Raw genomic sequence first — 12,019 nt, 5'->3', positions numbered from 1 at the left:
GCCTAGCCCCCAGCCCTCCAATCTTAAGTACAGTTCTCCGTATTTCCATGCCAGGTTGCAATTTTTTAAAAAATAGTCCTCCTGAATATTCATCAGCAATTTGGTGCGAATTTCTCCCAATGCAGTGATACCTTCGGTTACAGACGCTTTAGGTTACAGACTCCGCTAACCCAGAAATAATACCTTGGGTTAAGAACTTTGCTTCAGGATGAGAACAGAAATTGTGCAGCAGCGGCGCGGCGGCAGCGGGAGGCCCCATTAGCTAAAGTGGTGCTTCAGGTTAAGAACAGTTTCAGGTTAAAAACGGACCTCCAGGACGAATTAAGTTCTTAACCTGAGGTACCACTGTATTATTGATTCACATATACAAATCTTTCTGTGAAGTTTTGCCTAGTATACACGTTTTTGCAAAACAACGTTCCCTACATTTTTACATACAATCTTCACAAGTATATATAATTTTATATGCAACTTACTCCAGTATATATGTATTTGTGTACAGGTTGCATGTCTGGAGAATTTCACTGTAAAATTCAGAGACGCGCGCCGTTCAAAGGATGGTGGCTGTGATTCAGTTTGCACTTTGCTCTGGGACGTGCAAAGTTGGCAGGCTCAATTATAAATACGAACAGAATCGGCTTTCTCCCCCGTGCCTTCACTGGGGTCCCTGATTAGGAGCCTGTGAGGGCCAGCTGCTCCTCCAAGCCTTGCCACGCCCTGTCTGCTTGGGCCCAGGCTGATGAGGAACAGGCTTGCAGCCTTGAACCAGGCAAGAGAGAAGAGAGGTCTGTTCTGAGGTTTGGCACACTCCCCAAAAAGGCCACTAGCCACTTTCAGCGCCCAAATTTTCCTTGCCAGCACAATGGGCTAGGACATGGGTATGCAAACTAAGGCCCAGGGGCCAGATCCGGCCCATTCACCTTCTAAATCTGGCCCACGGACGGTCTGGGAATCAACATGTTTTTACATTAGTAGAATGTGTCCTTTTATTTAAAATGCATCTCTGGGTTATTTTTGGGGCATAGGAATTCATTCATCACCCCCCTTTTTTCTTTTCAAAATATAGTCAGCCCCCCACAAGGTCTGAGGGACAGTGGACCGGCCCCCTGCTGAAAAAGTTTGCTGACCCCTGGGCTAGGAGATAGTTAAATTCTCCCTGCCACGGATCCTGATAATTAGCAGCTAGTTCTAGCGGGAGAAAAGACCTGCCCATTGAATGCAAAGACACATTCAACACCATGTCCGTCTTGGCCCTCGGATGTCTCCAATTAGCAGAGACTGAGCTGGGGGGGGGGCTGTGGCCCTCAGGACTACAATCCCCACCAGTCCCAGACACCATGGGGCTGCAGGAGGATGTGGTGCAAGTCATTTATTAAATGCTTGCCTTGAAAAGCTATCCCCTATGAAACATCACTGCACGTGGAACCCATGTGGAATGCCGTGGCAGCCTGACCCCCACCCGACCTGCCGCCCAGGCCCTCTCACCTCCATGATGATAGTGTTGACAAAAACGCTGTTGTCATATATCCACCCATCATAGCACGGTTCCGTGTCCACCTGTGTCACATTGTGGCTGTCGTCAGCACTGGAATTGAGGAGGTGCCAGCGGGGTGTAACAAACCGGCGACACTTCTCCGGCTTCCCGGCCACGTCTTTGGGGATGTAGATCCACAGGAGGTCCTCCTCCACCCCTGGCTTTTGAGTAGTTCTGTTTGCATGGCCAGGGTTGGTGGCGTTGCCGGTCAGCCGGATCCGGCAGTGGTGGTCCGGGATGGCGGCGGAGAAGTTCTGCAGCAGGTTGTGGCTGGCGACCAGCAAGACAGGAGTGACCAGCAAGGCCACCTGCAGGACCTGGAAGCGGCCCATGCCCCCGATCTTCTCAAGTAGGTCGGCAAACGCCATGGTGGAAGAGGGAGGAACGTTTGGAGGGGGACGACTGAGTGGCTGGGCTCAGGAGCGATCTTTTGTGGCCGGGATCTCCGGAACGCATGCCAGCCCCAGGCAAACCCTTCCCACCCTCGCTGGAAGAAGTTTCCTCTCGCTAATTCAGGGTCAGGATCTTTCTCAAGGCAAAGCTGTGACGGCCCCCATCTTGGCCGCAGCTGAAAACATCGCAGGCCGGCCTGGCGGGGGAAATAAAAAACACATTTTCAGCAACCTGTTTTGTGAACTCAAGTCATCCCTGCAAGACTGTTCCTCACACAGGCTGTAAACTGCATGGGGTGTTTATGAGTCCCGTTTTCCCCGTGTGTGTGTGTGTGTGTGTGTGTGTGTGTGTGTGTGCCATAGCCTTGAGGGGGGAACCAATGGGGCTAGGTTTCAGAAAAGGGGGGTTGTTCTCTTCTCCATGGGATTATGCAAGCCCTAATCACTTTACTTGGGTCAAAGTTCTAATGAGGCTTTGAAGGATTAGTCCAAAAGGGATAGGAAGGAGGAGAAAATGAAGGCATTCAGTAAATGTGGGGCAGGGTGTTGCATGGAACAAGTATTAGGTTTTTTTGGGGGGGGGAGGCGTGTGGAGAAAGGAAAGAGGGGGAGCTGGCTGTGTTCTCTTGGCTACAGGAAGCATCGTTTTTTGTTTCTTGTTCCGTGCTCATAATCTTAAAAAGCGGACCGCTGGAGATCGCCTGCCCTGGAATGACAAAGGCAGGAGATGGCACAGCACTGGAGAGAATGATTGTTCTCATCAGGCAGTGGGAAGTGGCTCTGTGGTAGAGCATCTCTGTTGCAGCAGGCAGAAGGTCCGGAGTTCGATCCCCAGCACCTCTGGGTAGCACTGGGGGAGATTCCCTGTCCAAAAACCTGGAGGGCTGCTGCCAGTCAGTATGGACAGTAGGGAGCTCCATGGACCATTGGCTCTGACTCAGCAGAAGGACATTTCCTATATTCCCCCATCAGGCTCTGATTGGTGTGTGTGCAAGCTTTTGAGCTACACAGAGTGCTTTATGATTTTGCCCCTTTCTGCCTGGGAAAGAGCTGTGTGAGGATGGAAAGCTGCCAAGAGGCAGCCCAGGTGAGGCAGCTGCTTGCACCAGTGTCACAAAGGGGCCCACGTGGGGAACAGTGCCAAATTCTTCTCACGCGTGACTCAGTGAAATAAACGGGAGCTGCACAAATAAGGGAAGTTTATGAGCATGTGAGGCCTTCAAATTTGGTGTGGCCGTATCAATTTAAGGGGAGTGTGTGTATGTGTAGATATCAGCCAGAAACTAGCCCAGGGGGTAATGTAGCCCCCAGGCTAAAAACGCTCCTGCAACCTTGATTTATTCCCTATCTTTTTATTTGCTGGCTGAAGGCACTGTACAAAGAACAGAGTTGTGGATTATTAACAACCTGTCTGCTTTTTTGAAGGGGGAAAAACGGTTTCCAGCTTTTGTGGCTGAGATGCTAATGTGTGAAAAATGTGACTGCCGTGTTCTTGACAGATGCAAGTCAAAGCAGCCAAATAGTGTAGTAAAATTATGCAGCAGGGCAGTGTGCTTCATAATTTCTGCCTTCGGGGAGCACCAGCCGCTTTGACTTCACCCCAAGTGTTGAAGCGTGGTGTTCCACTGTGTGTGTGGCAAAGGATTCTGGGACGTGTTCTGGGGTGTGCACTCAACACAAAGGGTACCTTGCCCAGGCCGGCTGAAGTTACCTGCTGACTCAAGTGAGTGAAGAACAAATCCCCCCAGTAGATTTAATGCTGCCTTGCAATGTGTGCTGCAGGGCAAGATTGACCTGTCCAATGAACCTTGTTCACCATTTCCAGCCATCGTCTAGAGCAGGGCCAGCGGTGGAGCAAGCCGATTGGGCACCTGGGGCAGCGCGCATGCCCTGCACCCATGGGCGGGGCAAGCTGGGGCAGGACGCTCCGCCCTACAGCTGAGGGGGAAGCGGTGGGCAGACCGTTTGGGGCAGCGGGGAGCCGGTGGGCACCCAAGCCACCGCGTCACTCCCAGGAGAGATGTGTGGCTCAGGCGCACTGCAGGCTCCACGGTGAGTGCCACCCAGCAGTTTGTCACCTCCCTCAGTGGTGACACGTGCTGCAGCCCGCCCCCACCGCACCCCCCTTCCTCCAACCCTGAGCAGGGCTGTGGGCCGAGGCCAGAGGTCAAATGTGGCCCCCAGGAGTTCTCTGCCCAGCCCTTGGGACTCCTCCCAGGCCACACCCTCTCGCTGGCCCTCCTTCAGGGCTTTTGCTTGCCAGGATGTGTCCTTCAAGTCTGACTGTGTGTCTGCTTGCCTGGATGGGGAAAGGAGAGGGGTCTGCACAACCTCCTGGTTTCTGCCAGGCTGGGGAAGTTGCCCATTGTAACATATTGTTTTTGCCTCCCTTATATGCCTGTTGCGATTATAAAAAGGAACCCCCCCCCCATTTATTTCACCTCGAGCTCCTTGGAGGAGAGTTGAATCATAGAATTGTAGAGTTGGAGGGGGCCACCATGGTTCATCTAGTCTGACCCCCTGCAATGCAGGAATCTTTTGCCCAGTGTGGGGCTCGAACTCACAACCCTGAGATTAAGAGTCTGATGCTCTGCCGAATGAGCAATCCATCAGGATGTGGGCTGAGTCTGAAAGTTTGTCAATCTTTTAAGCCATCTTTTTAAGCCATCTTGCTGGGTGCCTCTCCTTTTTGACAATTTATTAACATTTTGGGGGAACTGGGTCGTGTTTTTTGTTGTTGTCACTGTCTTCGCTTGCCCTTGCCCTCACTCGCTCTCAGTGATGGCATTATCAAGTCAGATTTGACAGCCTGCACAGAGTGGTGATGCCATTCTAAGCTAGGGTTGCCATATTTCAAAAAGTGTAAATACGGACACAAAAGTTGTTGAAGCCATCACGAGGAGCTCTGTGCGCCCTTTCCCCACGCCCCTCCTTTCCCTTCTTCCCTCACACCCTTCACGCCCACCGCTGAAGCCTCTCTCTGAAGCTTTCCGCCAAATGTGTCCGGAGAAACGGAGGAGGCGATTGTTAGGCTGGAACCGGGAGCTGCCTCCACGGCCGACCAAACCTCAGCAGAGCCAATAGCTGCATTATGGGCAAGAGAAGCCCCATGAGGAAGCTGAGGCCACAGTAGGGTGAGAATAGTGGTGGGGCGGAAAGATGGTGTGTGCTTTTTGAGATATTTTATGGGAAATTGGCAAAAATGACACTGCCAATATGGGCTGCCATATCTCCTGATTTTCCGGGACATTTTCTTGCCGAATTCTACCTGGACGCTGCTTCTGACCGCAGTATTACGGGCATGTCTGGGAAATTCCAGGTGTATGGCAACCCTATCTAAGCAGTACGCAAGTAAGGGGACCTTGAAGGGGTGAGGTGCTTCAGTTGGAGCTGGCACTGGAGGCTGGTCCATTGGGGCAAATGGGGCACTGCTCTGAGTCTGCCCTCTGCCAGCCCCCACCTGCCTGCCTTTTTTACTTACAAGCAGTCAAAGGGGTGGCCATCTTGCAGAGCTCAGAAGGCAGGCAGAGGAGGAGGATGGGGACAAGGGATGGAAGGATTCCAGTTCTCCCAGTTTCTCATTCTAAAATCCAGTTCCCCACATTTTGCAACGATTTGGAATTTATTGATTAAACAAAATTCCCTGTGAAAATTCACCAGCATTTTTAATATGAATTTCTCCTAATAAACACATTTTCATATGCAGTTTTGGTGAACGTACACATTTTTGCAAGCAATTTCCCCTAATGCAATGCATTTTTGTGTCTTTTTTTACAATTTTTTTTAAATGCATGCTTTCCCTTAAAATGTGCATTTTAAAAAATGGTTGGAAAACTGTAACCCGAAATTGGGAAAAGTGTGAATTTTGAAGGATAGCTCTGTTTCGGTTCACACGTGGTTTCAGAAAGGGCAAGTTGGATAGATTTGGCTTTGAATGCATACTGAATTGAATTCTTCCTCTGTCCCTAATGGGGCAGAAACAAGAGCTCCTTAGCTCTGCCTGCCATTGGCTGTGGCTCCAGCTGTCATTGACTCTGGCTCCGCCTACTTTGCCCTCCCTGCTTTCTGCTCCACCCAATGGGCACCAGCTGCCACTGGGAGCAGGCATGGGGAACCAATGGCACTCCACAAGACTGTGAATATGTTTGTATAGTTCAAGTATTTCCCAGCAGAAATGAGCACCCTGCTGAAAGTCTTTGTTTGACCCCAAAGTAAAAACTGGACACTATTCCACACTAACCTGACAATAATTGAGAGTTGGCGCTCTGTGTGCTGTTGCATTTCTTTGATGGCTTCCAAACAAGTCCTGTTGTTTTGCTGAGCCTCACCTCCCAAGAAAACCCACATGATAAGGCAGGGATGGTGAAAGGCCCACTGGATCTGGCCATGGCTGGTTTTTCCCTCTGGCCTTATTTGCTCCCCTCTTTCCCTTGCTCCTCCTTTCCTGCTGGCTTCCTCTGCCCAAGTAGGGAGAGCTCATTGCTTTGAAAATGTTGATCTGATGACACCTGCAACCTCCACTTGCATCTTAATTTGAACCAACCTCATCTGTACATTCTGAAACAATATGCAACCCAAAGCACAGGGTACCTCCCCTCCCCCAAAATGCATATAACTAGGAAAATCATGCCTTAAAATGCATGTATTTGTGTCCCTAGTATAACATCAACAGTGCGTTCTATTAGGGGATATTGCATTAGGATTGGGGAGAAATTAGATTCAGTTCTCATCTGAAGCTGAATCTATCAAATCCGCACTGTCCGAAACCCATGCGTGAACCAAAGCACAGCTATCTGTTAAAATTCACCCTCATACGAAATTTGCCTTGCAGTTTTCCAAGTAAACAATGGTTTAAAAAAAAGCATATGTAGAACCAAGATTGACAGCTCTTTCCATCTTTATTTAGGAGTGCACACACACACACAAAAATGCTGTTGAATTTTCAGGAGGATTTAAAAAAAACACACCAAAATGTTGTAGACATGATAGGAACTGAACTGGTAAACTGGAAAAACGAGATTTGGTGGGTCCCTGCAGCAGAGACTAGCCTAAGCCCCTTCCACCCTGTCCTTGCAGGGTGGAGGGCATGGCTGGTCAGATCCTCAAACACAAGAAGCCCTTTAAGGAGATGAGGATTGCCCCCCCCCCCACTTTTTGGCAGGTCCCCAGCTGTGAGTTTTTCACACTTGGACATGTCAGCCAAGCTAGAATGGTGTCCTAGCCTATTACGATTAACAGAATGTCTTGACTTTGCTATGCTGGTGGAAGAAGGCACTTAGGGTTTTTTTTAATTGTTGAAGGTGGTACATTGCAGGCAGTGGAGGCCCTGCTGCGCCTGGGGCCACACCTTTGAGGCTCAGCTACTTTTGGCTGGGTCGGCGGCTGCCCCATCTCCTTTTCCTGTGTTTTCAAGCGGCCTGGGATCTTTAAACATTCTCATATCCAGGAAAATGTCGTCCTGATGGGAAGGGGTTCCTTTGCAGCCCTCGTCGCCTTTCTGCTGCTCCAAGTTCCTAGAAGAAGAAAAATAATGAAGCTGGATGGGGGTGGGGAGAGAGAGAGAGAGACGATTGGGGGAATATTATGGGTTCCTGCAAATCCTTCTGCTTAGGTCCAGGTAATCTTACAAACTGACTTCTCCCTAGCTCAGCTCAATAAGAAAATGAGGGGCTGGGGATGGAGGGTGAAGAAAACTCGCCAAGCCAGCTAATGTTTCACTGCTGCTGCTCAGGACACCGAAGGTTCATGGGGCTTAGCCTGTACCACCTGTACCACAACTGAAGGCGGTCCTGTTTAGGGAAGTTTTAATGTCTGACACACTATTGTTTTTAATATTCAGTTGGAAGCCGCCCAGAGTGGCTGGGGAAACCCAGCCAGATGGGCGGGGTATAAATAAATTATTATTATTATTATTATTATTATTATTATTATTATTATTATTATAATATCTGCGTGCCTCTGCAGAGGGGAGGCTGGCCGGCTGGCCCTTGGCGAGGAGACTTGGGACACAGCAGCAAGGCTAGGCTCGAGGGTCCAGAGTCCTCTGGCGGCAGGCAGGGTGGGGATCCCTGCATGGGGGCGCCTGCCTCGTACCCCTTCAAAACCATGCGCCTGGGGCTACGGCCCCCCTGGCCCTCCCCCTGGATTAGAAGGCCCGGATAGGTCTTTAGAGCAGGTGTGCCTTAGCTGGTTTAACCTTCGTTTCCCCACATAGTCCTACTGAATTTGATACTAAAGGCCTCTGAACTTCAGGCTTGCGTTTCCGTTTTTTAAAAAAAGTATTTTGGAAGGCAGGGGATGTTTTAAGAGGCACACAGGACCCTCTTGTCCGTGTAATCCAAGCTGACTTCAGCTGGAGTTGCTGTTTGCTCAAGGGAGGTTGTTCTGCCATAAGAATGTAAGAAGATTCCTGCAGTATCAGGCCAAAGGCCCATTAGTCTCACAGTGGTCACTCAGATGCCCCCGTGGAAAGCCCCCAAGCAGTACAGCAGCACTCCCCCCCCCAATGGGATTTCCATGAACGTGCCAGGTGATGTGTTGAAAAGCTTTCCTTGATTGACTTCCATCGCTTACACTGCACTTCCTATATACATTTTAAGGAAGATTGTATCTGTTATTCCATATTATTCCCATACAATCTCACACAAATCAGTCAATGAAATTTTATTAATATTTTCATATTGAGATATTTGTAGAATAAATTTGGAAGAAATTCTTCCAACTTTTCTTCTTTTCTCTCTCTATTTTTTCTTCTTTTCCCCCTCTTTTGTTCTTTTTTTATATATGTGTGCTTCTCTGAAATATGTATGTATGTATGTATGTATGTATGTATGTATTTGCAAGATTTTGTAATAATTATGTTAAATAAATTAATAAAAAAGAAAAAGAAAAGCTTTCCTTGAGTTCTGTACTGATCTGGGGTATTTTTTTGATTAAGAGGTATGTGTAGCCGGCAACTGGACTGCTTCCCCTCACAAGCTAGTCTTTCAGCTAGCGGAGGAGCTGGCGACTGCTCTGCCGCACTCTTGGATTCAAATGTCAAGATGCTGATCAGCAAAGAAAAAGCAAGTATCACTTCTCTCTCAGGAATATGCAGCCATTCCCCCAAATTTGCAGGAGGAAATTTCCGTGGGGTCCAAGGTTATTCCGTTTTTAGGCACCTTGAGTTAATCATTTGTCCCTGCAAATTAACGGAGGTAATCCAGGGCCTGAATGCAGACTTTACCTTCACGCCAAATTGCTCAAAGCAATTTTAAACAGAAGATAAGAGTCACGGTAGGGTTGGATTAGATGACCTCCCCGTAGCGTTGGGCAGAAATTTGATTCTGTTTGCACTTAAAGGGGAATTTACCTTTCGAAAAACAAGATGCAAATCAACCCACAACCATCTTCCGAAATGCACGCTTTTCTGAATTTTGCAATGCTGTTCCTCTGCTAAGCAATGCGTACCGAAATGCATATACCAGTACTTCTGTACAGCATGCATATAAATTTGTATCTTAATGGAAATAACATGCAAAACTGCATGGTAAAAAGATGTTTTAGAGCAAACAAACCCGATTTATCTGGTGCTAAGGGCAGCAGCTCTTGGTCCCTAAACTGTGGGAACCTATCCCTGGGCCTTTTTGTGGGAGTTTAATATCATGTCTACTGTGACAATGGCAACAGCAAATTCAGCTTCTTTGCGTCATAAGCCAGTCTCATCTGTGTAAGTTGATTATCTGCACACTTTGTGGGTAATCTGCATGATAGAGGCAGATAATTTATGCGGTTACGATTGGCATACATTGACAAGCCAAATGATGCCCATTCCATGTTTTGAATTAAGAGAGGGGGTAGCCGAAATGATGACAATTCCTGTGTATGAATCATGACATGAAAAGGCACAATCTCTTCTGTTTGTATTATAATAGCTCTATAAGCGTTGCTAGCATAAGTACCTTCATGTGTCCTTTGACTATTTTAGGTAAAATGCTGGAATGTTGTGTTTTCCTTGATGCAAGTCACTTCTCCGCCACTGATGGCTTACTAAATGGAAGGAAGGCAGTGTGGTGCAGTGGTTAGAGTGTCCAACTAGGACCTGGGAGACCAGGGCCATGAAGCTCATTGGGTGACCTTGTGCCAATCACTCTTAGCCTAGCCTACCTGATAGGGTTGTTGTGTGAATAAAATTGTGGGGGACCAGTTATGCCAACTTGAGGTCCTTGGATAAAAGCTCTTGGATACATGCGATGAATACATCTACTTTATGTTGGCTACATATTTGAACACCTTAAGATTATCATGAGCAATGACCAGGTTTCTGTCTGTGTTTGGATACATGGAATAAGAGCCTAAGAAGAACCTTTTGCATTAGGCCAAGGATTCATCTAGTCCAGCAACCTGTTCTCAGAGTGGCCAACCAGATGCCCCCCAGAGGATAAGAATTCAAACTCAACTCCTGGGGCTTTCTGTGTGCAAGCCCTGCACTTTGGAAGACAGGCTCACAGCCATTTTTTCTTTGTTGATTATATAGAATGAATATGTCCCCTTACCAATTCCCATCACTTTTCTGAACCTTTTCCAACTCTCCAATACCCTTTCTGAGCTGAGGCAAACTGAACCTTTCGAAACTGTGCCAATTTTAGCCACTGATTTTAAAACTGCACTGTTGTGGGGGGGTTTTGGTCTCTCAGAATTCCCAGACAATGCCAGGTACCAAGGGTTGGTGCTGATAAGCAAACAAATGTGGTTAAGGAATGAGGAGGGGAAAAGGCAGATCTACTTACTGGTTCTCCACATCTTCGATGGTATCAGGTAGTGGCATGTTCAGGGTCTCTGGAAGGAAGCAGGCGGCAATGCCAGAGATGATGGGAGCTGCCCCATAGATCAGAAGGGGGAGAGATGGGGAATACTCGCCAGTCATCCTCACCAAGGGAGCCACGATCCCGCCGACACGAGCCATGGTGTTCCCAAACCCCATCCCGGTCTGCCTGCCATGCAATGGACAGAAAGTTGACAAAGGGGAAGAGCCTTAAGCCTGGGAAACCTGTGCTGCCCCAACAGATGACCCCAGACTTCAACTCCCATCAGACCCAGCCAGCATGGCCAATGACCCAGGATGATGGGAGCTGCAGTCTAGCAATGTCTGTAGGGCCACAGGCTCCCTATTGCTGGCCTAAATAGATTGGTGCCTGGTGCTCATTGGGACTGGTAGGGCAAAAGGCAGGGAGCCCAACACTAGGGGGAGCCAGAGCCAACGACAGGCAGAGACGACTCATTCTGGTTTTGCTCTCCTCTTCCTCCCTGCTGAGTTCTACATGGAGCAACACTGAGATTGAGGAGGAGGAGGAAGCTGCCAGGCAGTGCCAATCCCTGGGGTGGCTGGGAATATGAAGACTGGTGGAAGGCGGCTAGCGTATGGCAGACTGAGACTGGTGGGGCAGCACCCCATTCACCCAAATGGGCCAGCCTCCACAGCAGCCAGGTTACTTGAAGGATGGCTCCACCTGCCTGTTTTAAAAGATGGGCCTGCCTTAAATAGCTTGGGTCTATGGGGCTTCAGCAGCTGTGTGTGCTCAGGCCACAGAGGCCACTTTAGAAAGTAAAAGGAATAGCAGTGGGCAGCATTGTATACCCATCAACTGCCCCGGAAAAGCTGGGACATCTCATTTCCCCACATCCCAGAAGAGTGCGGCGGCCATTTTGGGTGCCTCACATGACTTCGGGCTGATATCTTGCGCTGAAAACAGCATTTATTTCCGGGTACGCAAGACGGTTCTGACGGTATTCCAGGATAACCGCCCATATAAAATGGCCCACAGTTAAGAGCTTCCACTAAGTCTGAGGTACCTGATCACCGTGGGGTAAAGCTCTCCTGTGTATAAGAAGACACAGTTGAAAGAGGCTGCCAAGCACCCTTTCCCAAAGACAGCAAAGACAGTGCGCAGGATCTGCATATCTGGGGAGAAGATCAACTCAAATGATTTTGCAAACAACTATTGTTCAGAGCCCTTCAGCCCCCCAACAAATTCTGTTACCGTTTTGACCTTTGGTTTCTTGCCATTATTTGACTTCCTGTTCCACTTTGCATTTGGCATACATTTCCTGCCCC

General features: G+C 48.7%; 1 protein-coding gene across 1 annotated transcript in view; it reads right to left on the bottom strand.

The window, feature by feature from the left end:
• Positions 1-12,019, bottom strand: part of LOC308464803 (uncharacterized protein) — a 37,795-nt gene that overhangs the window by 15,166 nt on the left and 10,610 nt on the right. The window contains exons 8-12 of the mRNA XM_080984392.1: positions 11,758-11,866; positions 10,695-10,898; positions 7,288-7,439; positions 4,879-5,010; positions 1,486-1,949 (exon numbers count right to left, since the gene is read on the bottom strand). Coding sequence (XP_080840518.1) covers positions 1,486-1,949; positions 4,879-5,010; positions 7,288-7,439; positions 10,695-10,898; positions 11,758-11,866 — 1,061 coding nt within the window. The remainder of the gene's footprint in view (positions 1-1,485; positions 1,950-4,878; positions 5,011-7,287; positions 7,440-10,694; positions 10,899-11,757; positions 11,867-12,019) is intronic.

The sequence above is a fragment of the Podarcis pityusensis genome (genome assembly GCF_964106645.2).
Source record: "Podarcis pityusensis genome assembly, chromosome: 16".
Lineage (NCBI taxonomy): Eukaryota > Metazoa > Chordata > Lepidosauria > Squamata > Lacertidae > Podarcis > Podarcis pityusensis.
Note: the sequence above shows the minus strand (reverse complement) of the source record. Positions and strands in the feature narration are given on the sequence as shown.